At 43.6% G+C, this 23,555-nt stretch overlaps 2 protein-coding genes across 3 annotated transcripts; both read right to left on the bottom strand.

Moving 5' to 3' along the window:
• Positions 1-3,123: 3,123 nt before the first annotated feature.
• Positions 3,124-14,439, bottom strand: slc25a46 (solute carrier family 25 member 46; the record flags this gene model as incomplete). The annotated part of the gene is made up of 8 exons (XM_083641079.1): positions 14,011-14,439; positions 10,883-10,925; positions 9,872-9,929; positions 9,094-9,171; positions 8,566-8,666; positions 6,919-6,975; positions 5,033-5,090; positions 3,124-3,693 (listed from the first exon to the last, which is right to left on the bottom strand). The coding sequence occupies exons 1-8, from the start codon at positions 14,261-14,263 to the stop codon at positions 3,124-3,126; spliced, it is 1,218 nt and encodes a 405-aa protein (XP_083497205.1). The 5' UTR covers positions 14,264-14,439.
• An 822-nt stretch (positions 14,440-15,261) lies between these two features.
• On the bottom strand, positions 15,262-22,812 carry LOC310780451 (molybdopterin synthase sulfur carrier subunit-like). Of its 2 annotated transcripts, XM_083641028.1 has the most exons (5): positions 19,893-20,032; positions 18,585-18,702; positions 17,635-17,788; positions 16,021-16,144; positions 15,262-15,721 (listed from the first exon to the last, which is right to left on the bottom strand). In XM_083641028.1, the coding sequence occupies exons 2-5, from the start codon at positions 18,700-18,702 to the stop codon at positions 15,614-15,616; spliced, it is 504 nt and encodes a 167-aa protein (XP_083497154.1). In that variant the 5' UTR covers positions 19,893-20,032; the 3' UTR covers positions 15,262-15,613. The 2 variants fall into 2 exon arrangements, with proteins under 2 accessions (XP_083497154.1, XP_083497155.1); XM_083641029.1 differs by lacking the exons at positions 15,262-15,721; positions 16,021-16,144; positions 17,635-17,788 and adding exons at positions 20,425-20,546; positions 22,738-22,812 and having other exon boundaries at positions 18,586-18,702; positions 19,893-20,044.
• Between the last annotated feature and the right edge of the window lie 743 nt (positions 22,813-23,555).

Genomic DNA, 23,555 nt, shown 5'->3' with positions numbered 1-23,555 from the left:
TATGGAGGGGGAGGCTATTCCAGAGCCTAGGGGCTGCTATCACAAAGACTCTGTCTCCTCTGGTCTTAATCCTGGTCCTGGACACCTCCAGGAGTGAAGTGAGGCCAGGATTGGGGTAATGTGGTTGCGCTTCTTGGTGCCGGTAAGGAGTCGAGCAGCCGCATTTTGAACCAGCTATAAGTGACGGAGCAACGACTGATCGATGCCAAAATAAAGCAAAGTCTACCTGGGACCCCTTGTCATATGTTGCATTGTCTACCACTTAAGTTACTGATTATTGCCTTGATTCATGAAAGTCAGAAAATAGTGAGTCCAAGCTCACATCTTCAAATGTCAAGTTTTGTCTGACTACAGTCCAAAACCCAAAGATATTCAGTTGATCATTATGTTGGACAAAGGCAATAAATCATCACATTTAAGATGCTGAAAATGTTTTTTTTTTCTTACATTTTTGCTTAAAAATGACTAAAAGCAACTATTCAATTATCTATTATTTTTGTTGTCAGTGGCGTGCACAGACATTTTGGGGGGCAGGAGTTCAAGTGAAAAAAAGGGCACCCCTCTCATAATTTATTTAAAAAAGGGGGGGGAGGGGAGTACAGTGTGGTGTCCCTGGGTGACCACACTTAAAGTGCTCACCTCCTTCCAATTTACATAAAATCCTATGGCAATAAAGACCACATATTTGTAGGAACTTATTGCTAAAGTACAGGCTCAACACACATACTACAGAAACATGTAAGACACAATGTAGTAACTAAAAAATATGGCATTTTATACAGTGGGGGTCAAGTTTAGAAAAATGTCTCACTACAATGAAATGGCTACTATTGGGACTAACATCATCACACATGAATACAATTGGGCTCATTGAATCCACAAGAGTCTCAGCTTTCCAGTCATACAAATGACAAATTTACAAATTATGTAATTCCAATACTTTTTAGGCTCCCCAGTATGGAGAGATATCCAGATAGAAGGTGAAAATAACAAATGTATAGGTTAATGCATGCAAAAACGATTTTTGGAGCATTAATTAAGGCCCCCTGCAGACAAGCTAGCATGAGAGGACTGGGACCAATGGATGCATTAGGCATTCTAGTTTTGGAGGATATCAGTATCTTCACTCTAGCTTTAGAAATGGGTCCGCTACAGCCTCTGAAACACAGTAATGTCGACCATGCATGTGCCTTGCAAAAAGGGCACTTATCATTCAGAGGGCAAAAGGGCAGGTGCTTGGGCACCACCTGGGGTCTATCTGTGCATGGTCCACAAAAATCTATTGCAAAAAAAGTAAGTTATCCACATTTATTTGTATTTTTTTTTATTTGACTTCATTCAATGCTTGAAGAAACTTTACAAACCAACAATTCTTCCAAAATGTAAAATGATAATTTCCCCAAAAATCTTTACTAGTAAATTACAGAAAGAAAAACAAATAAGTGCAATTTTTGATTCTGAGATTGTTTTGAAATTGCCCCCCACCTCAAAAAAAAACAAAAAAAACTGTCAAATAATTTAACCTTCGTCTATTTTTCTAGTTAGCACATTTCTATAATTTTATACAACAAACGTTGAAGGAAATAAGAAAAAAACAACAACACACATACATCATAGTTTTCCATCCCATTAAATAGGATTTGGAAACAAGCCTTGCTATACAGAAATGTCACTCGTGTCTTGAATTTTTTTATTGAATATGACATTTAAATTGAGTTTATTTCATAATCCTTTCATATACTTTTTAGAAAACTTTCCACATTCAACTTCTTTAAGAGACTGGAGGGGAGACTGGAGGGGCACGCATATTTAATTTTAATTTTTTGGGGGGAGAGGGGGGTACTTGTTTACAAACAGTGAATGAAAATGAACGATCATTTCACCACTCGTATTAAAACAATTGCTATGAATTGAATTTGTTTCTTCTTTATTTCAATTGATAATCCAGTCAGATTTCAGCGACTGGCCCATAGGACAGCTTCTTTTCACTCTGCTAGTTTCTGAATTCTCTAACACTGTAAAAAAAAATCCAGATAAGTGCAGAGCAACCTTGTTTATCAATGTCCACTATTTTTTATTTTATTTAATGCAGACAACCAATAAGAGCGAAAAACAAAACAAAGTTGATTTTCGAGTTTCCATGGTTTTAACCAGTCAGCCAATCATGAAACACTTTTCAGATGTTTATTTTTTCTTACCCCAACACGACTGTCAGCAACAAACACCAAAAGAAGACTCTTATTTTGACAGGTTTAATGCTAATGCTCATGCTAACAGGAAGTGATGCAAATGCGTTTCCATGGCAACATGTGAAAAACAACAATAGAAAAGCAGGGTTTTGTGGCTAAACAGTTGTTGTTTTTATTGGAGGCAAAAACAGGAAGTGACAGTAGAAGACAGAGCAAGTCACCTGGCTAGTTAGCAAGCCAGCTCACCTTTCTATCTACCACATTAACTTGATAGCCATATACTTAGCCTCCTAGCCATTTCACTAGCCACCTAGCCACTTAAATAACTGCCCAGCCAACTCATCAGCTTACTAGCCAATTAACAAGCAAAATAGCCACATAACCAACCAGGTAGCTGCTCAGGAAATGGGGTAGCCAACTGACGAACAAAGAATCATACAAATAGCCAGCTCGCCATATATTTAGCTTACTAGACAAATAGTCATACAGGAAGCCAACAAGCCACCTAATTAGGTTACTAAACAATTAACTAGCCAATTAATAAATCAGGTGGCCAGCTAGCCAATTAATAAAGTATCTAGCTAAGTAACCATATACCTAGCCAATTAGTTACATAGATAGCCAACAAGCCAAATAATTAGGTTACTAGCCAATTAACTGGCCAAATTGGAATCCAGGTAGCCAAATAACCAACTTGCTCTCTCTAACCCCTCCCCTCCTTTAGCAATGCCCCTCTATCACTGTGAGCCCGTCCCCTCTTTCTTAGCCCCGCCCCTCCAAGACTCTAAGCCCATCCCCTCTCTCATAGCCCCGCCCCTCCAGTGCTCGAAGCCCCGAACTCTATCTCTTGGCCCTGCTCCTCCAGTGCTCTAAACTCCTGCCCTCTCTCTCTTAGCCCTGCCCTCCAGCAATCTAATACCCTCCCCTCTCTCTCTTAGCCCCGCCCCTCCAGTGCTCTAAGTCCCGCCCTGGCTGCCAGCAGCACCGTAGCCTGCATGGCATACTGCAGCACCACCGCCCCCAAGCCCCGGTAAAACCCTGTCCCTCCTCCCTCCCCACCAATGGCACGCCAGCAGTCAAAGAAGCCCTCGTACTGACTGTTGACAGGAAACACGACATCCCCGATGCCGTCTCCGTCCGTGCCGTCGATGATGGTGCGTGTGCCCTGCACGGCCAGGCGGTGAAGAGCCGTCTCCAGAGGGAACACCAGCACATCGGCAACCAGAGACCCCGCCCACTCCGTCCACAGCTCGGGGAAAAAAGCCTCGATTTTAGATTCCACTTCCTGTTTGGGCTTGAGGAACGAGGTGATTCGCCGGAGGAGCGCCTGCACGGCTGTGCGGACCACGGCGTGAGTGAAGGCAGGAAGGAGCAGTGAGGAGAGGGGGAGGAGCCTCTTGCTGTGAGGAACGCCCAGGCCCAGCAGGCGGGTAGAGCCTTCTAGCACACAGTCCAATAGAGAGGAGAGGGGCGCGGCTGGGACCGGGTCACGGATGATGTCACTCTGTCACAAGGAAGGAGCAAAAGAAAATTCTGTTAATTTGGGACTTCATAGGACTCGGCCCAATCCAAATGTCTAACTTCTTTGTGGACTGAGCCCTGGTGGACTTCAGTCATACCGTGACGTGTTCAATGTCATCACGCCAAGTCTGCAAGGGCCCGAGACTGCAAGGCTTAATAAGCCTCTGATAGATAGGCCTAAATACTACAATAATAACATGCATGTTGCTTACCTCTATGGCCTGTACTGCTACATATCTCTATGATGATGTGGTTGAATATTATTTCTGGCCTACATTCAATTAGTTAGTTCAATAGTTTTTTTGTTCGGCAAGTGGAAAAACTATGGCATGTCCGTATTGCAATCAATTGTGCGTAATTAAATCAGGTCAGTGTGGTTACGTCCAGGCACACAGGAGCGTTGCAGAGGGTCAGACTTTTCCCCTCTCAGAAACCTTACATGGATTGCAAAGTGCAATAGCATTGTTTAGATATCATCAGAAACTCAAACTGCAAAACAGCCAAATTTTTTCTTCCAATTTTTGCACACACTCCTCTTATTACAGGACAATTGATGTCCTTCAAAGTAAAATGATCAAGCCTAGGGTACAAGGGTTCTTCCTTTAAAAATTAAATAAACATTTCCTAAATAACAGAAATATATGAAATGATGAATAAATCTAAGACATTTCTGAAAATAAATCAATACAAATCTTAAATTGGGTAAGTGGTGTCTGTCTGTGTCAGTCACGATTTGTGACGGAAGTGATGTCATCAGTGATGTGCTGTCACTTGAGAAACTGTGATGGCATCAGTGATGTCATCAGTGTGATGTCACTCGAGCAACTGTGATGTAGTATGAGCCAATTGGGCACAGTTGCACGATGGTGCTTAGGTGGGTGGGCGGTGTCTGCTTTGATGTCACTCAGTTGTGATGTCACTCGAGCAACTGTGTTGTAGTATGAGCCGATGGCGCACAGTTGCACGATGGCGCCTAGGTGAGTGGGTGGCGTGTGTCTGTCTGTCAGTCATGATTTTGAGAGCCCGCGGAGCGGGCGATTTCCATAGCTGCAGCCATGGTGCATCATCTCCAGAGTCTGCACTCTAGGAATCAAGCGCGCGTAGCGAGATTAAAAAACATTAAACATTTTATAAAATATTTTCTGTTTTATAATTAGTCATAATTTAGATAAACACTAACATTGAAAATATTTTTTAAACCATGAACCATTTCTGCTGATAAGCCTAAAAACTAAGCCTAGAAATGCTAAACACCCAAGAGAACGCTTCCAAAACAGAATTTATGATTAAATTAAATTAAACCATATGATCATATTTCTCACCTGCACTGTTTCGATCAGACTGGCGCAGTAAAAGGGCAGAACGATGATGGCAGTCAGGCTGCGGCCAAACGACATACACAATGAATGGAGAGAGAGAGAGAGAGAGAGAGAGAGTTAGAGAGAGAGAGAGTTAGAATGAGACTAGATTGCTACAACTAGTTCCCCCCATTGACTGGAAATGGAATGGACAGGATATGAGCTTTCTAAAAGTGAAGCGAAAACATCTAGATCGCCTCCCTGGTGGCCGGTCCCAGTATAGGTCACAAGTCCCGCCTCCGACATGTTGACAGGCTGAGCAAGGAGAGCTATTTTTTTCCCACCAGAGGCTGAAGGCAGCAAGACAAAAGAGTGCTGGAAAGAACAGGATCATAGTTTGGGAAATAACGTTAGCCTACACAGAGAAGGTAAGCGCTACTGCCTGCCTGCCTGCCTGACAGAGAGAGAGAGAGAGAGAGAGAGAGAGAAAGAGTCTCGTGTGTGTGTGGGGGGACTGGAGAGGGAGAGAAAAGGGGTGAAGTCTGCATGTGCTGCAGTTAATTGTCTCGCAGGCCGCGGCTTTTCGAGCCATGTTCTAAATATCGGGGACTGCAATCGGTGAACATTGGCCTTTTTTGCCGATGACCAATTGCAGTCAACAAAGGCAATATCGGCCGATACCGATATGCGGCCAATATATCAGTGCATCTCTAATGCTAACGTTGCTTTGCTGATGTGTTTAGGTGTAAATATGCTACATGCTAACACAATGCCTGCAGATATACTAAACATCATTGTTTATGCAGTTCCCACTTACTAGTACTACCGAAATAGGTCAGTCACATCACAAGATAAAACAATGATATAGCAAAACAACACAGCTAGTGACCTTTCGGTCCAAATCTAGCAAACTGCTGGGCTTGTAATGTTAGCTTCGGCGCTGTTGTGAAAGATGCATACAGGAAGAACTGAGGATGACGTCACACACAGAGCCAGAGAGTGCACGTTGGGTACGTCAGTAGACAGGCGGGTAGCTTGGCCAATCATTGCATTCGGTCAGAATATGCAATGATTGGATGAGCTTATTTCCAATTCCAATTCCAATTCCATTCCTGCCTGTGGCCATTGGTCTATTTAATGCCTCTCTTAAAAGAGCACCTCGGAGACGCTCAGTCTCCCTGAGACTGAGCCAGCCGATAGGCTAACTGGAAAAGTGCCTGGCTGAGCCACGTGTAACGTATAGGGCAAGCCGAATAATATAAGTTCAGTGTGCAATAAAGATAGGCTAACTGGAAAAAGTGCCTGGCTGAGCCACGTTTAACGTAGGGGGCAAGCCGAATAATAATATAAGTTCAGTGTGCAATAAAGACAATTGGCACGTAAGGTATACTTACCGGTACTCTACGTATTTGCTTACTTAGACGTACTCCACTATTTTGCTCCTACCGCATTTAATACTGTTTACTATTTATACTGTTTATACTGTTTATTCCATGCTATGTTGTGTTCTTTCTTCTTATTCTGCTTATTTTACTATCGCATTACTGTATTTTATTTTATGCTATGTGTGTTATGTGAACGAGCAACTGTAACTTGTCCCAATTTCCCCCCGGGGATCATTAAAGTCTTTCTGATTCTGATTCTGATTCTGATTCTGATTCAGCCCTGCAGGAGCTAGACAGCTAATTTTTCACCCTTTTTTGTCAGAGCATTTGATTCATTGATTACTGTCAGGATATACAGATAATTACAACACATATGAAAAAGTGCTTCTAAGATAAATTGCCTACTCTAGCTTTAATGCTTTCTATCCAGGATTTATATTGAGTATTGTTTTATGACCCAGTCGTACATATATATGAAAAAAAAAAAAAAAGATAAGATAAGACAAATTAATATTTCTTCTTCACCCTTTCAGCAGTAAGTGTCCAGCCAGCTGCTTCAGGCTCCAGCTGTGTGGCAGTTCCCTGCAGAGAAGAAGAAAATACTCAGTTACTAGCACCAATACTTCCAGGAGTACTAGTTAGGGCTGTCACTTAAGCCGTTTTCCCACATGCGCTTTTTACCGCTAAATGACCGGAACGTGGTCTAATGCCTTGATGTGTGAAAGTTGTTTTCCGGTATAAGCGCGACCCCGTCATCGCGGACATTTCACCAGTTTCGAGCCAGTCAGAAGAGCGGTATGCGCGATCAGGGACACAAGTGTAGAACGGGTCCAGTCATTTGCCGCGACACCGGTCCTTCTCTCATGGGCGAGGTGTACACACGTTGCTTAATGTTCCAGCGGGCATAATCTAATCATTCGCGCACATTAAAGCAAACTTGCGAAATGATCTTGTGATAATAAGAGCGGTATGTCAGCTTCATGTGTGGGCGTGCTGATTTCCCCCTCTCCCCTCTCTGCTGCCCCAGTCCTTCAGTCCTCCTCCTTCAGTCACAGCCCGACAGGGACACAGACGAAGCAAATGCACGACAAGCAAACTTATTTCACCATCGGAGTTTTGCCGACACGTCACTCCCCACCCGCTCTGCAGTGCCGCCCCGCCCCCCAACATACAGGCAATTTCGCTGCTATATTCATACATGCGAGCACCCAGGTGTGAAGGGAAATGTCCGATATTGACTTACAGGTAATTTTCCGGTACGCATGTGGGAAAATGGCTTTATAAGACTCTGAAGCCAAACTGTTAATATGGCGCGTCAATGGGAGATTCTGTGTATTCGATCCCTACCAAGGGAGAACCCAGTCGTTTGTCAACAACTCAGACAGGTTTCAACCATTGAAAAGAAAACTGTCGCCACTTACTTTTGTTACTTTACTTTTTGTAAAGTAAAGTAAAATATGTAATCACTGTTTACAAACATAAAAAGGGGCACGGTGGCGCAGTCGGTAGCGCTGTCGCCTCACAGCTAGAAGGTCCTGAGTTCGCTTCTCGCCTGGGACGTTGTGGGCGCTGGAGTTGTGTCCCCCCCATATCTTCAGTGCCTACTGCCCAGGTGGGTTATCTCGTCGAAAGGGCCTTTCTGTGTGGAGTTTGCATGTTCTCCCCGTGCTCCCCAGGGGGTTCCTCCGTACATAACCCCCCCACTAAAAACATGCAGAAGATCGTCATCCGACCAGTGACGACAACATCCGAAGTTGGTCCCCGGGCGCTGGAAAGAAAAAGCGACCACTGCTCCTGGCCTGCCCCCCGGAGGAAAGGACAAGCCAGGATGGGTCAAATGCAGAGGACAAATTTCACCGGCCACTGTCAGCATGAGTGTGTTTGTGGCCGCATGCATGTGTTGGTGTGTGACTGTGTGACAATAAAAGACGGGCTTGTCCGTCACTAACTGATAGTGTTTTGTTTTCCATGGAGGACCACTTTGGAAATAAGTTTTTTCAGTCATGCTTTTAAGTGCTATCCTCAAATCAAATCAAACCTGTCCTGTACTACCAGCAGAAGTCATAGTACTCACAGTAGTACCTGGAGCACCAGCAGAAGTCATAATACTAAGACAGTAGTACCTGTACTATCAGCAGAAGTCATAGTACTCGCAGTAGCGGTAGTGGTTACCGTGGCAATGGAGTTATCTCGCTGATGATGCCCTCCGTGCCCAGCGAGATGCCGTGGACAATGAACGTGCTGCCCATGCCCTTCCACAGGGCTTTAGGACCCTGGTGACACAAATACAGACAGAGAAATGCTAACCATTTTGCATGCATGTGAATGGAAAATGCTATGCACCATTAGCATCATCCCAGAGACTATAGATTACCGGTATACATTATATTCACATCCGTTTTTTTCCTATTAGGTTAAGCAACTTTCCGACTGCTATACATAGTATAAATATACAGAATGTATTTATTTATTTAGTCATACCTTATGTGCATTCAATTTTAACCAAAGGATCGCTCCTTGATCGCTTCATAACAATTGTTGGGCATTTGGGCACTGACTTTTAACTAAAGTGTTTGTCCTAAATATTTGTCATATTAAAACAAATCCATATTTGAGAAGATTATTTATAAACATTATCGGAGTCTTTATATTTCATACACACAAATGTATTGTTTGTTTGTTTTTGTTGACAGACGTTACCTGGGCCTTGGCGATGGCATACATGACGGCGACGGCACTGAAGGGAGACAGGTGGAAACACTGAGCTTGGAGGTTCACCTGCAATCATCCAATCAGAACGCAGTATTTCGCATCATTTAAATAATCAACACAAACATGTTTTACACAGGTAAAAAATGATTATGCTAATGCTAATATGTTGCCCAATATGGCCTATACTGTATGTAATGTCATAACCCCGTTTATTTTCGTTGGGGCGGGGGGTTTACATCAGTGTGACTATTTTATGTTTTGTTATGTGTCTTTGTAAATTGTTAAAACCAAAACTCAATAAATACATGTTTAAAAAAAAATAAAAAATAAAAAATCGCAATAGCTGCGACCAGATATGCGAATTTCTGAAATGCAGTGCGACATCATCCACTGCATTGTGATGTCATCCACTCCATTGTGAAATCCCCGCCCAGCTTTTAGCCAATTGGCATGAACACAAACACACACCTTCACACACACACTTGACCTCCATGCCAAATTTCAAACTCCTAGTGTGAGAACTGTGCCCGCTGAAGCATGGTTAACGTTTTGTGGACCGGCCAACCAGCAGGGTGACTTATTTATAGTCTATAAAAAAAAGCTGCGACCAGCAAGGCCAGCAGCTCTATAATAGAGCTGCTGGCCTTGCTGGCCAGATACATGTGGAGCTTCACCGGCAGGACGTAGCGTGTAGGAGGATCATGATATTCCCCCCAGTTCCCCTCCTCCAAAACAGCTCATGAAGAATTAAGAGGAAAGTTGATACCTGGCACTGGCGGCGGAAAACGATGCATGGGTGAGCGAGCACATTCTCCGTGAAGAGACTGAAAAAGAAAATCAATTATCATTCATGAAATGGTTTGTAAAGATTAAATAAATAATTAAATAAAAACCTAACAATAATTATGACCTTGTCAGAAGTTGCTTATTTAATTTTTCATTCATAACAATTACCAAGACTTCCAGAAAGATTCCTAAAGCAAAGCTTCCACCATTTTTATTTTATTTTGTGAATAATAGAATTTACTACCGGTACTATGATATGAAATTGACATCACATCACATTCAGAGTTATATATGACTGTAGGACTGTAGGTATGTGTCGGGTAGCAGAAGTGGGAGAGTGTAGAATGGGGGAGGGAGGGGAGAGCATTCACATTCAAAATAGCACCAAATGGAGACGAGGTCGCATGGAAACCTTCAGGTTTTCCACAAGAACTGAATTTAAGTTTCTCCAGTTTAAGGCAGCCTAGTAAGTCTCTATGATTGTAGGGGGGCAAAAACGTTTGTTTCCAGTTAAGCAAATTGAACCGAAATAATGATGTGATGTCATCAGTGATGATGTGATTAATGAGGGCCGAGCTGCGTATGTGACGCGCAGTGGGCGAACTGCGTATGTGACGCGCAGTGGGCGAGCTGCGTATGTGACGCGCAGTGGGCGAGCTGCGTATGTGACGCGCAGTGGGCGAGCTGCGTATGTGACGCGCAGTGGGCGAGCTGCGTATGTGACGCGCAGTGGGCGAGCTGCAGGGCGGGCGAGGCCGCGAGCCTAGGAATCGAGCGCATGAGATTGCTAGTAAATCAAAAAATAAAACAATAATCTGCAAAAATTGCTAAATTATTCACATATTAACGGGAGCGGTGGGAAAACACGTCAGTTGCTCATTGTGCCCCTAGTGGCCCCATAAATATGAAAAATTCATACAGAAATTGTAATGTAAACTGTTAAAATAATTAAATTATTGAAATATAATAAAATCATATAAACATATTGTACCTGGCGAATCCGATGCCGAAGCCAGCCAAACGATTCAGCTGTTCTGAAATCAAAACATTTAAATATGTTACATCATAAAATATATGCAAAAATAAATATGCTAATTAATAGACAACAAAATAATCTGCGTTAATATATTCGCAAATAAAAAATACACAAATACAACAAATGCTAATCAATACAATTTTTAAATAAATACTAAATAGCTTTGTTTAAACTGCAAGACAATAACAGTCAAGATAAGATAAGATCCCATCTTTCTTACATCTGCTTTTTTCAAAGAAATTGACTCCATAATTTTGTCCTACATCTGGAACTATATAAGAACCATAGAATTTCAAAAATTCAGCTGGAAAAGGAAGTAGGGCTGGCCTTACCAGTGTTTAGGCACTACTACTGGGCTGCCAATGTTAGGGCTTTAATGTTTTGGCGGCAAGGGACTCCAGGCCCCGCTGTGGCTGAAAATGGAGGCCAGCTCTGTTGCCAACTGTTCTCTGCCAGCCCTGTTATTTATATAAGCCAGAAGAAATTTAGGTTTTGTTGTGAGAAACTGTCAGAATTCTAAATCAAGTTAGGAATGTTTTGAGTCTACCAGATGTTTCTGCCCACACACCAATTTGTTTTGATCACTCTTTTTTGCATCCACGGTCAGACAAACATTTCCATGCCTGGGGTGAGAAGGGTCTGGTTTCTATCAGATATCTATACATTACATAGATGGTCATTTTGCATCCTTTGATCTACTGAAGAGGTTTGACCTGCCCAGCATGCACTGGCTCAGATACCTGCAAATCAGACATTATGTTCGATCCAGGATTCATACCTTTGAAGCGCTCCCATATGAACATGCCTTTTTTGATGTTTTGCTGGGCCCTCCTGGCTCCAAGCATTTTATTTCTAGATTTGTATGTCTGTTTAATAACCGCACCATGGCCTCTACTGAGAGGATTAGAGAAGCTTGGCAGGGGGAACGTGGCATTGACTTACCTGACATTATATGGGATTGGAGCATGACTGTGATACAACTCTGCTCAGTTAATAGTAGACACCAGTTCATCCAATTTAAAGTTGCTCACAGTCTGCACTATTCGGCTGCTCGGAGACCTCTCTGGGCTTCTCTACAGCTGTGCAACAGTCTCTGACACTGGGGACAACTGTTGCAAAAAAACCTCATTCTGAAAGAATGGAGGTCCCCTTTCACCTTCTTTCCAATTGTGATTGACGGACATGATCTGTGTTATAAGGCTGGAGAGACTGAGATCTCTGAGAACCAACTCACTTAAAAAGTTTCTAACTATTTGGGACCCGTTTCTGGCCTACCTCAATGAGGTTGGGGGCGGCAGGTGACTTTCCCTGGCTGATTCCTCATTGACCCCTTGCGTCATGTAGGGCTGCAACTAACGATTATTTTCATAATCGATTAATCTGTCGATTCTTTTCTCGATTAATCGATTAGTTGTTTGGTCTATGAAATGACAGAAAATGGTGGCAAATGACAATCAGTGTTTCCCAAAGCCCAAGATGACGCCCTCAAATGTCTTGTTTTGTCCACAACTCAAAGATAATATCAGTTTACTGTCATACAGGAGTAAAGAAACCAGAAAATATTCACATTTACGAAGCTGGAATCAGAGAATTTAGACCTTTTCTCTTAAAATTGTACTCAAAACGATTAATCGATTATCAAAATAGTTGTCGATTAATTTTCTGTCGATCGACTAATCGATTAATCGTTGCAGCTCTAGCGTCATGGGACATAAGCCAGCACATAAGGAGCCTATGTGGCTGGCTATTATATGTATGCTTTGCACTTTGCCAAATGAAAAGGGGGAGGGGAAGAAAACTTGGCGTCAAAGCGAGGGCCACTCAAAAACGAGGAGTAGGGATGAAAATAAGAAATGGTATTGGGCCTTGATTACCGATAATTGGTACTGGTATCGGCACTGAAAAAAGATATCAGTCAATCCCTATTGTAAATGTGTGACGAATCTGCTGCTGGAACCAGTTGGCGTAGAAACCAACCAACACCGGTCCCACCGGAGGATTGAACCCATGGCCTTCTCTGGTCTCAAGCTTGCTTCTCTCTCCTTTAGGCCACCACTGCCCAAATGCGATAATAATACAGATATCATCAGCATCCAAAGTAACTAGCCATTAACTAGCCTGTTCCATATATTTCCTTCCTATTCTATGCTAGCTAACGCAGGGTATATGCAGCAATCCTGAAGTTAAATTCAATACTTCAATACAAGACTTTTTTTTCCAAGACCGTTCCAAGATATTTTAAGACCTCAACCCCACTTCGAGCTGTAACCGGTTACATCAGCGACACACCTTTAACTAACACTTACATTGAGCTTGAGATTGCAAAACTAAACAGTGTTAGATTGCCATTGTATCCTATCAATGTAACATAATTCAGATAGGCCGAGAGGGAATAAAGCTCAAGAGAATGAATTGAGTGACTAACCCAAGGCAAGATTGATTTAAACTTATAACAGTAACATGCTCACTCACTCACTCACGCATGCACACCGCAGTGTTTCCCACACGATTTGGAGAGATCATGGTGGATGGACCTTGGACCCTCTAGGGCCCAAGGTGCCATGTACGAAAACCTGGGTGGAAAATCTCTAGGCTCAACATTTCCAACTTCTGGAACGCTTCGCCGTTATCATGTATGGCAAGACCAGTGACCTGGAACATGTGGATGAAGCTAGAAAGGAGCTATTTTGCCAGAAGGGGAAGACAATGGAGAAAATACCCCCAACCCAGGATGCACTATTGCAGCATGTAAAGTGAGTTGGATATCAGGCACACACACCTTCCCCAGAGGGTTGGGGCTGGACTCTTGATGATGACAACCAGTCATGGGTTCAACTTTTGACGCCCCACCCCTAAAGACAGCCAAACCCCCAACCCCCACCACACACACACACACATCCAACTCAAATCAAGCGCTGAGCCGCCTGACTATAGTGAAAAGCGTGACAGATACTGTATATCCCAGGGCAGGCACCCACTCAGAGGGCTGAAAAAGGTGACTGTCACCTAACAGGTGACTAGTTAGCATCCCTGCTGCCGACTTCCCATTCAACCGTTAGCTAAGCTCCGTCCCCTCTTGTTACCTTTAGGTGGCAGGCCGGATCTGGGCTCCTCTCCTCCGGGCAGGCTGCAGGCAGACAGCGGGCTCTCTGCCGTGTACAGGTTGCGGCTGCCGGGGATGTCGGGCGGCGTGGTGACCCGGAGCTGCTGGAGCTCAGCCGAGCTGCCCAGAGGCCTGCTAGCCGGGAACGACGCTCCGTACCCGGGCCCGTACTCGTCCTGAGACCGGCCCCGGTACCCCAGCCCGTCGAAGCTGTCTGGCCGCCTGGAAGACATCACAGCCCGGGGAAGGGTGAGGTTAGGCCGGGGACAGAGACTGTTAGCAGTAACCTGCGGTGTGTTCAATTCCACACGCCTCAGCGTCAAAACAACATCCACATCATGCTTGTCGAGTCAGCCTTTTGCGGGAAAACGGCATCTAAAAGCGGAATTTGTTGTTTTTATCCGGTCGTGACCCGTGAGCAAAACAATATGAAGGTGACAGTTCACTTCCGGGTTGTTGTTGTTTTTCTTCTTTGGTGTTTAACCGCAGCTGGCATCCACATTGTGTTGCATCACTGCCATCTGCTGGCCTTCTACAGGAGGAAGCTAATCAAGCAGCTTCTGCCTGACCATCTGCTCTGTGTTGTGTTGTAGCAATTGTATCCATTCCCGTTAAAACTGAAATAAAGTAGGCCTATCTACTTTGTTTCAATTATTATTGTTTTTATTTTATAATTATACTTTGTTAATTTTTTTAGTTCATTATATGACGAATCAGCGTGACGTCACCTGTCACCCAGAAATGCAGAACCCCACGGCAGTTAATAGTATGAGTTGTGCCAAACAAACGTTAATATCTCAAAAACTATACATCACATCGCTTATATTTTGACATTCTGAGTGAGAGCAGAAATAGCACGAGAGTTTGATGTATAATATATGCATGTCTTGTTAAAGTTGTGTGAACTGTCGCAGTTTTTAAAATGTAAACAGAGTCAAGCCGGCTAGAGCAGACACTCACTCATTTTAAAAACTGTGACAGTTCACACAACTTTAACACGACATGCATATACTATAAGCTACATCAAACTCTTGAGCTACTTCTGCTCTCACTCAGAACGTCAAAATATAAGCTATGTGATGTATAGTTTTTGAGATATTAATGTTTGTGTAACAGCCCAGGCTCAGTGGACTGTACAAATGAGGGAAGACCACACATGTTTTAAAGGCATAACAAAAAGTATTTATTATAAACTAAATGAATTACTCAAAATAAAGTTAGATGTGTCAGTCAGTAACATCAGTAGTGAATGCAGTGTGTGGATAACATCAACAGTTATTATGGTTTTTGGTTAATGAAAGTTCACTATAGCCAAATCCAGATCTCCATGAATTATAGTAGTAATTAATTCCAAATGTTAATAATATTTTTATTCATACATAATTATTTAATATGATAAACATTTTAACCCATATTCTAAACATTTTGATTCATATTTATATAATATATGAATTATTTTTTATTTTCTGAAAACAAATTCCATACTAATTTAATATTCAGAGCCTTTTAATTGATATTATTCTAAACAATGCATCTGGTTGAACATGATTGGCTACCAAACCTAATGACCCGTGGAATCCATTTTAAATCCCGCCTCTTCCTCCTTCAGCCCCTGCCTCTTTAGCCTCACCCCCCCAGGCACACTCTTTGTTTTCCTTCCAGCTTCCTTCTTCGTCACCAGCATACACTTCCTGTTTAGACACAAACGTCAGCATTGTTAGAATATTCCTACAGAGATTAATGCCATTATCATGACTTTGATTTTCTTTTATAAACAGCATGGGCGGATTCTTTTTTCCCCCCTGGAGCATCTAATAACAACCAATATTTGTCATTGGGCCAAATTTCAGGTCTCTGCGATGTAACAACTCATGGGAATTTGTGTCGCAATAATAAGAATAAGAATCTGAGCAAAAACAATAGGGGTTAGCCCCTTCGGGGCTTGAACCCCTAATAATGATGATGATGATAATAATGAATAATTAATTACCTTCTTCCATATAGGGACCTTGGCCTTCAGCTGGTCGATGCAGTACTGGACTGCCTGCTGGGCGTCATGACGATGAGGCGATGACATTGCTATGGCAACGCTTGCCTCTCCCACCTCCACCCACCTGAGACAGATAGACAAACAGAAGCCATTTCCACACATGAAGTCTGGTAAATCAGGTCCTGGTATTTCCCGGAGTTGCCCTTCCAGACATGAGGGTTCGTTGTTTCTAAGCATAAGACAAAAATGCTGGATGCTGTAAAAGACGTTTTTGCCGTTCTTCCCAGTGGATTTTGATTTGACTGGATCCGACGCTGATTGGCTGAAGGACTGGCTACTTCCACCCATTGAAATTACTGCAAACAGCTCGGAGTCCAGACGCATCCTCGGAACAAAACAGAATGTGAGTTCATGGATCCGGATGGTTTTAACCAGGCTAGTGAGATAGTGCTTCTGTAGGGTCATGGAAGGATGCGCTCCCATAGTGAGTCAGCAAAATGAATATGAATATAGAACTCTCCTTAACTCATTGAGTGCCAAGGACGAGTATGTTCGTCAATTGGTTTAGTAACGTAGAGTGCCAAGGACGAGTATGTTCGTCAATTGCGTTTTTTGACGGTGGGACGTGGATCAAAGCCAGATCCATCTCCTGTGAAAGTATGGTGCATGTTGAATGTGTAAAAGCTATTTTACGGACCCATTAGGTGGCGACAGTGCTCTCCAGATTAGAGAAAGGCGAGGAAAAACAGCAGAAAAAGCCGTGATGAAACCATTCTCATGAGAATCGTTTGGCTTTTCGCTGTCGCGCTGGGAGCCAGCGCACAACGGTGGGGGGCTCCGAAAATAGACTCTGGGTGCAGCACACTTTGAAACGCGCAGCAGAAAGCCCAGAAAGCCCAGAATCGGACGCAGCTTCATCCCAGTTCACAACCGAAACCCCAGAAACGAGCGAGCCCGATCCAGACTCCCCCGACGAGCGGCCGCCATCCAGGCAGCAGAGACTCGCCTGACACACGCAGCACTCAGAACGAGCAGAGCCACCAGAGCCACACCCACGGAGGAGGAGTTTGCAGTAGAGGGGGGTGGGGGTGCTGTTATATTTAAGGAAATTACTGTTCAGATGTTTCAGGTCAGAAAATATTAGCTTCAGAGTCAGTGATTTGCTTGAAATGCTATATTTCACAAAAGGCTCAATATCTCAGCTTCTAGATGGAAACGCCAATTTTTTCTGTTTTTGACCTATCTTCTCCGGCTGATAACTAAAGAACGGAAAATGATATCAATAAACTTTTTTTTGCTGCTGATACAATAGTCTCATCGTTCTTTGTGCGTGTTCGGTGTTTACATAGTAATATCACACAATATTCTGTGGGCCTCGAGAAATCACTGAAAACGCTCTGAAACTCTGGCACTGGGAGCGTCCGTTCTCCAAAAGTGGCTGGCACTCAATGAGTTAAAAGAAAATAAATGTCTTTCAAATTAAAAGTCCTCCCAGAAACTCACTAAATCCTGCTTCAAATTAAAAGTCATCAAGGAAGTTTTCAGGATTAGTGCATGTATGTGTGTGCATGTGTTTGCGTGCGTTTGTGTGTGTGTGTGTATGTGTGTGTTGACCCCAGTCGGTGGTGAACACAGAGGTGCGTCACGGTTGGCCAGCGTGCTCTGATGTCATCGCTCAACTTGCTCAGTTCTGATTCGACCATGGCCTCATAGGCCTCGTACTCGAGGCCAATCACACGCCGGCCCTCGAACCAGTCACGGGTAGTCCCTGACAACACACACACACACACATTTACATATCATTTGCATACATTCAAATCAGTGTCCAGTGATGGTCACTCCAGCAATTGTGATGTCATCAGTTGTCACTTGTGATGTCACTGCGCATGCCAATAGAAGCAGGCGAGGCCGCACAGCGGTCGCACAGCGGTCGCACAGCGTATGCGAGCCTGTGCAGCGGGCAAACTGCAGGGCGGGCGAGCCTAGGGATCGAGCGTGCGTAGCGCACAAGATTTCTAGTAGAATAAGATCACAGTTGCTTAAGTGACATCACTGATGACATCACAACTGGCCGAGTGACATCACAGTTTAGCAATTGTGCGCCACGCCAACTTTGCCCAGTTACTAGTACTAGTGCAATACCCGTACCCATTCCCTCTCTCCCTTTACCCCCCACCTATGGTTACTGTACATCTACCCAGATGAAGATTCTGCACCCCCCCCCCCCCCCCCCATGGGTAAATCTACCCGTTCCCCTCCCCCTTGACATCACTGATGATGTCACAATGAAAATGTAAAATATCGCTGTAGCCCCCCCCCTCCCGGTCAGGTCCCCCTAAGGCAGTGCACTCCCAAAGTTTGAAGTCGATCCGAACAACGGTTCTGGAGATATGCGAAGGACAGACATACCGTACATACAGACACTCCTGGAATTATTCGATGGATAGATAGATAGATACTGTATATTGTCTATATAACTGATATATAACTACATCTGAATATAGATTTGTCTATATAACGACTTCTATATAGCTACATATGAATATGTAGAAATATGAATCCACCTAGAAATATGGAAATGGCTCCACAGGAAGTACTGCTAACACTGTCGACCACTTCCTGTATGGACAGCCTATGACGGCTCAGCTTGACGACGTCTCTCTTCTTCTCTGCACCCTCCATCTGGGCCACAAAAATATAGATTATTATATTCAGAGAAACAAATAAATATTACATTCATTTGGAACAAAAAAACATTAAAATGGGGCTTATATCGCGCTTTTCCAGATCTCAAAGACGCTTTACAATACACAACATACTAAACACTGGGGGAAGGGGTGACGTTAGTGCAAACAAAGATGACACTAGACACTGAATACTAAGGCGGGGGGCGAGGTTGGTGCAACACACAGCAGACAGAGATGACAACACACAAAGAAGGATGAGGGGAGGGTGGGTGCGGCACTAAGAAGAGATGGGTCTTGGGTGGAGAGGCGGTCAGCTGAGGTGGATCTGAGGGTTGGTAGGGGGAGAGGTCTGTGAGGTAAGGGGGTTTGATGAAGGGTTGATGAAGGGCTTTGTAAGTGATGACCAGGATACAGAAAATAAAGCTGATAATATACAATTTGATTCTTTAAATGTCTTAGCCTTTCAATAGTACATCACAAACGGTCCATTCTGCTGCAACTTGACAGCGCTACTTAATCCTCACACCTGCAAGCGAAAAAATTGTCCATTGGAGTGAATGGAGATGTTGCAACTCTTCTATTATACGGCTCTGCCCGTACCATATCAATTGTGTTAATGAGATGCTTAGCTGTACCATATAGATTATGTTAATGAGCTGTTTCCCCGTACCGTAGAAATTATGTTAAAGGAGAATTTCGGTTTTTTACACCACGGTCCTCATTTCCAGGTTAAAATATGATGTTTTACTCACCGAAATAGTTTGGCTTCATTCGGATGCCCACGGAAGATTTTGAGCTCCGAGTAGTCTCCTCAAACAGGCTATAACGAGAGCCTGCGGCCAGCGTGGGGCATGATGGACGGGAGTGCACGCGCTCTCTAAATGACACTTTCTGTCAGATCACGGTTCATTATGGTTGTAAATATAATTATTTAGCTAATAGCTAGAAGCTAAGCTAACAACAACACCGCAGTCAGCGTTGATCTGCCCTGGATGGGGTTACAGTGCGTATCTTCCCCCTTCTGTGGTTTCTCTGAAGAAGGTTTCACAGAGGGGGAAGATGGGCACTGTAACCCCATCCGGGGCAGATCAACGCTGACTGCTGTGTTGCTGTTTTTAATGAGATGTTTAGCTGAGATGTTTAGCTGTACCATATAGATTATGTTAGTGAGCTGTTTCCCCGTACCGTATAAATTATGTTAATGAGGCGTCTATCCTCCGCTGAGCGGTGGCACCACGGCGACCTCGTCCTGGTCGTTCAGTGTCAGCGTCTGGTCGCCCACAGCAACGTACTGCTGCCGCACCGCCAGCACCAGCTGCTCCTGCAGGAGAGAGAGCCTGGGCGAGAATAACACATGCTTTTATTTTGGTAAATATGTTTTGTAGTTTACCACTATAACACTATAGTGTTAGAAGTCCATTCCGATCCACACTCCATTTCAGAAGGTGGCGGTAATGCGTAAAAAGCTGTTTGCCAACCGCCGTAAAAGAAGAAGAAGAAATACACCAACGAAGAAGCTACGCTCGCTAGCTATTAATGCAGTCAATGAATGTCAGCCACCAACAACACAGTGTCCAGTAAAAATTCCACACAGAAAAACAAAGATTAATCTAGTGAAGGCCGTTTGGCCAAACAGCCAAATGTGCTTGTAATAACATCTAGACCTGCTTTAAAACTGTCTGTAAAAAAATAATAAAGATTCCTAGTATTCGCGCACCTGGGGTGTCGCCGTAGCAACTGTTGCCACAGCTCCTGACTGCTGATGGGCGTCGGCACAGCAACAAGCTCCGTCCTCACTCCGGTCAGCTCCGCACTCTTAGCAAAGTACAGCACGCGCACCTGAAGAAGAAGAAGACCTCTTTATGTGATCATAAAAACTACCGAGTTGCTCTTCGACCTCTGATATTTAGGTGGGGTGGTGGGGGGCAAAAAAAGGGGGGGAGGCCATTTAGATTTTATTTTGAGTAGTGGGGAGGGCAATAATTTATTTTGAGATAGGAGTGGGAGGGCATATGAAGTTTTTTTACTTTTCTGTTTTGCATTGTATCTGTATTTTTTTTCTCTCTTTTCTTTTTGTTATCCTTCTGTAATAGAAAAATTGCTGAAATGCGACTCAATCAATAATTTACTATCACAATTCTGTGTATGATGATGACTGTGTGTGTGTGTGTGCATGCGTGCGGGGGGTGAGTGACATGCATCTAATTAGCTGATCACTGTACGCTGTTACTTTTTTTTTCTGATGTGATTTATTGTACACTACTGTGTTTTTCTTTTTTGTATTTTTAAAGTCTGTGTCTCATAACTCCTAGTGAGTGGTCCGCAATACTTGTTGTATGTACCGAATTGTTTTTATGCTGTTGTTCTATTGAGGAGTGACTCATAAATAAACTTTTCTACTCTACTCTACTCTGCATTAGTTTGCATTGTGTTTCGCTATGTATCCTATCCACCCACCTCCACACAAATGATTTCTTCCTATTTGTTCAAACGTCTGTGTGCTGCTGGGTGCTGGCTGCCTGCTGGTTTCAGCTGGGTTTCATCCTGGCACCAGAGGGGTGTTCTGCCTCCAAATCCAATGGGATTCAGCGTGTTCTGGCGCTACGCGAGTGGTTATCCGCAGAGAACCAAGCAACTGGCTGCCTTCCGCACATATTGCCTTTTTCAAAACCCAGGTAAATGTGCCGCCTGCCGGCTTGGAATGTCCGAGGGGCCGGGATAAGTTATCCCGCAGACGTTAACGTTATTCTTGGAATGCGAGTTTACATTCTACATTAAATGAAGACATTACAGTATGTTTTATTTTGTATGTTACATACTTATTGGCCAAATATATTAAGATTTATGGTCTAGAAAAGTCTGCACATGTTTGGCAGCCATTTTGCCAGCACAGAATTTTCTTCTTGCAATGAAGATTGATTGACAGCTGTCATGTCGTATATGATTGGTTGAATTGGCGCAGCAATTTGATAGTTATTAATTTTCTTCATTACATCAGCATAGCATACTGTAGATTACAGTTATGAATGAAATCCTGAACTAGAACGACCGCACCACGGATATATGCCTTTGCCAACAAGTGAGTCGACATCCACGCAAAATGTGAAGAAATTCCGTCAAGGGGTTACTGAGGTATGGCATTACAGAGCTTGAAAATTACGTTTGTGAGGTCACAGTGACCTTGACCTTTGACCATCAAAATGTAATCAGTTCATCCTTGAGTCCAAGTTTGAGCCAAATGTGATGGAATTCCGTCAAGGTGTTCCTGAGAAAACACCTTAACGATTTAGAAGATGACGTTCGTGAGGTCACAGTGACCTTGAACTTTAACCACCAAAATCTAATCAGTTCATCCTTGAGTCCAGGTCGATGTTTGAGGCAAATTTGCTTTAATTCCATCAAGGCGTTCGGACAACCCGAAACCATAATGCCTCTGGCCTGGCTATCGTCTGCGGAGGCATAAAATTAACTTTTGATGTGAAAAAGGGTGAGAAACTAAAGACATTTTTGGCATATATAATAATAACAACTCATCCTTTAAAAAATGGCTCTACGTTCGCCTATACGTACTAGGGACACTCTGGAGTGGGCTGTTTTTACTGGGGGGTCGGGACCATCGACCTGGTCGGGACCATTGAGCTAATTATATGTCGATGGTCAGGACTCGCACTATGGGTTACGCCCACTGACGCCAAACTCAATCCAAAAACCTGTCCGTTTTGTTACTGTTGTCTTGCTTGTCACTGAGTGCGCCCGACTGCTATAACATGACTTTAGACCTGTTGTGAATCGGTGGGGTCTTTTCTAATATTCGGGCTAACAACCGAAGCTCAGACCACGTACGTGTCTTGTTTATTTACAAAATTGACATCCGCGCTCATTGTTTTGAATGGCGAGTTTAGCCCCCAGTTCCGGGTCTCGTGCTGCCCCCCTTGCTCCCGTGACGCCTGAGTGTCCCTAGATACTGGCAGTCATAAAAAAAACAAGTAAAAAACAACATGAGAAGCAGCTTATCACGTCATAACTTTACCTCGGCCGTCATGAAGACACGCTCACAGCTCACACACCTGACCGACGTCAAGCCTCATGTCCCAAAACAAACGTCATGCACTTCCGGGTGAGACATCAGGAACAGCGCCGGGCTGTGGAGCAAATTGAACATGGTGAAGCTCGGTATTGCAAGTCACGTGACGCCGGGGCTCTTTTGAGTTGACTGCTGCCTCGCCTGGATAGACCAGACTATTGTTCTATTATACGGCTCTGGACCAGACGAGAGCAGCCGCCGAGTGCAGTCAGGTGAGGCATCAACAAGCCGAACAATCTGGTTTACAACTGAACTTGAGAAGGTGTGAATTATTAGCTATCCATGACTGCCATCTTGTGGTAGCCTATGGTATCCCCATTAAAACTACAGGCAAATAGTTAGGTATGCATTATCCATTATCTACGGCCTACTAAATTAAGCGAAACTTTGAACACAAATTGTGGAATAAAAAGTGGATGAATTTAAATCAAAGTTAGACAGATGGTTAAACAGAGATCTTTGTCTTTTTGGTCGCATTTATATGTAATAAAACATGCCACTTTTGTTTTAATGTAACATTTTCTTGTTTAGGAAGGAGCGCTTCCTGGACTCAATTTTTGTTCTGGCAAATGCCAGAAGGGCCGCTGTGATTTTGGGCCGCTCTGGACCGGTCTGACCGCACGTTTATTTATCCCCTCAATGCAGCCGAAGACGTTGGTATTCATGTTGATAGAAGAAATATAACAAAAGCCAAGACTCTCAGTTAAAATACCTTTAGAATTAGCGTTACATGGCATGGTCATGATACTTTAAAAAGGAGCTTC

The sequence above is a fragment of the Poromitra crassiceps genome (assembly GCF_964638095.1).
Source record: "Poromitra crassiceps genome assembly, chromosome: 8".
Taxonomy (NCBI): Eukaryota; Metazoa; Chordata; class Actinopteri; order Beryciformes; family Melamphaidae; genus Poromitra; species Poromitra crassiceps.
This window is presented reverse-complemented; position numbering and strand designations above follow the sequence as displayed.

What these genes read in the sequence shown, in the direction of transcription:
- LOC310780451 (XM_083641028.1), bottom strand. Translation starts at nt 18,702, where the DNA reads ATGGAGGGTGCAGAGAAGAAGAGAGACGTCGTCAAGCTGAGCCGTCAT. An exon ending in TGTGTTCACCACCGACTGGG is followed by an intron (nt 16,145 to 17,634) that starts GTCAACACACAC and finishes TATCTGTCTCAG; the next exon opens with GTGGGTGGAGGTGGGAGAGG. An exon ending in AGGTCCCTATATGGAAGAAG is followed by an intron (nt 15,722 to 16,020) that starts GTAATTAATTAT and finishes GTGTCTAAACAG; the next exon opens with GAAGTGTATGCTGGTGACGA.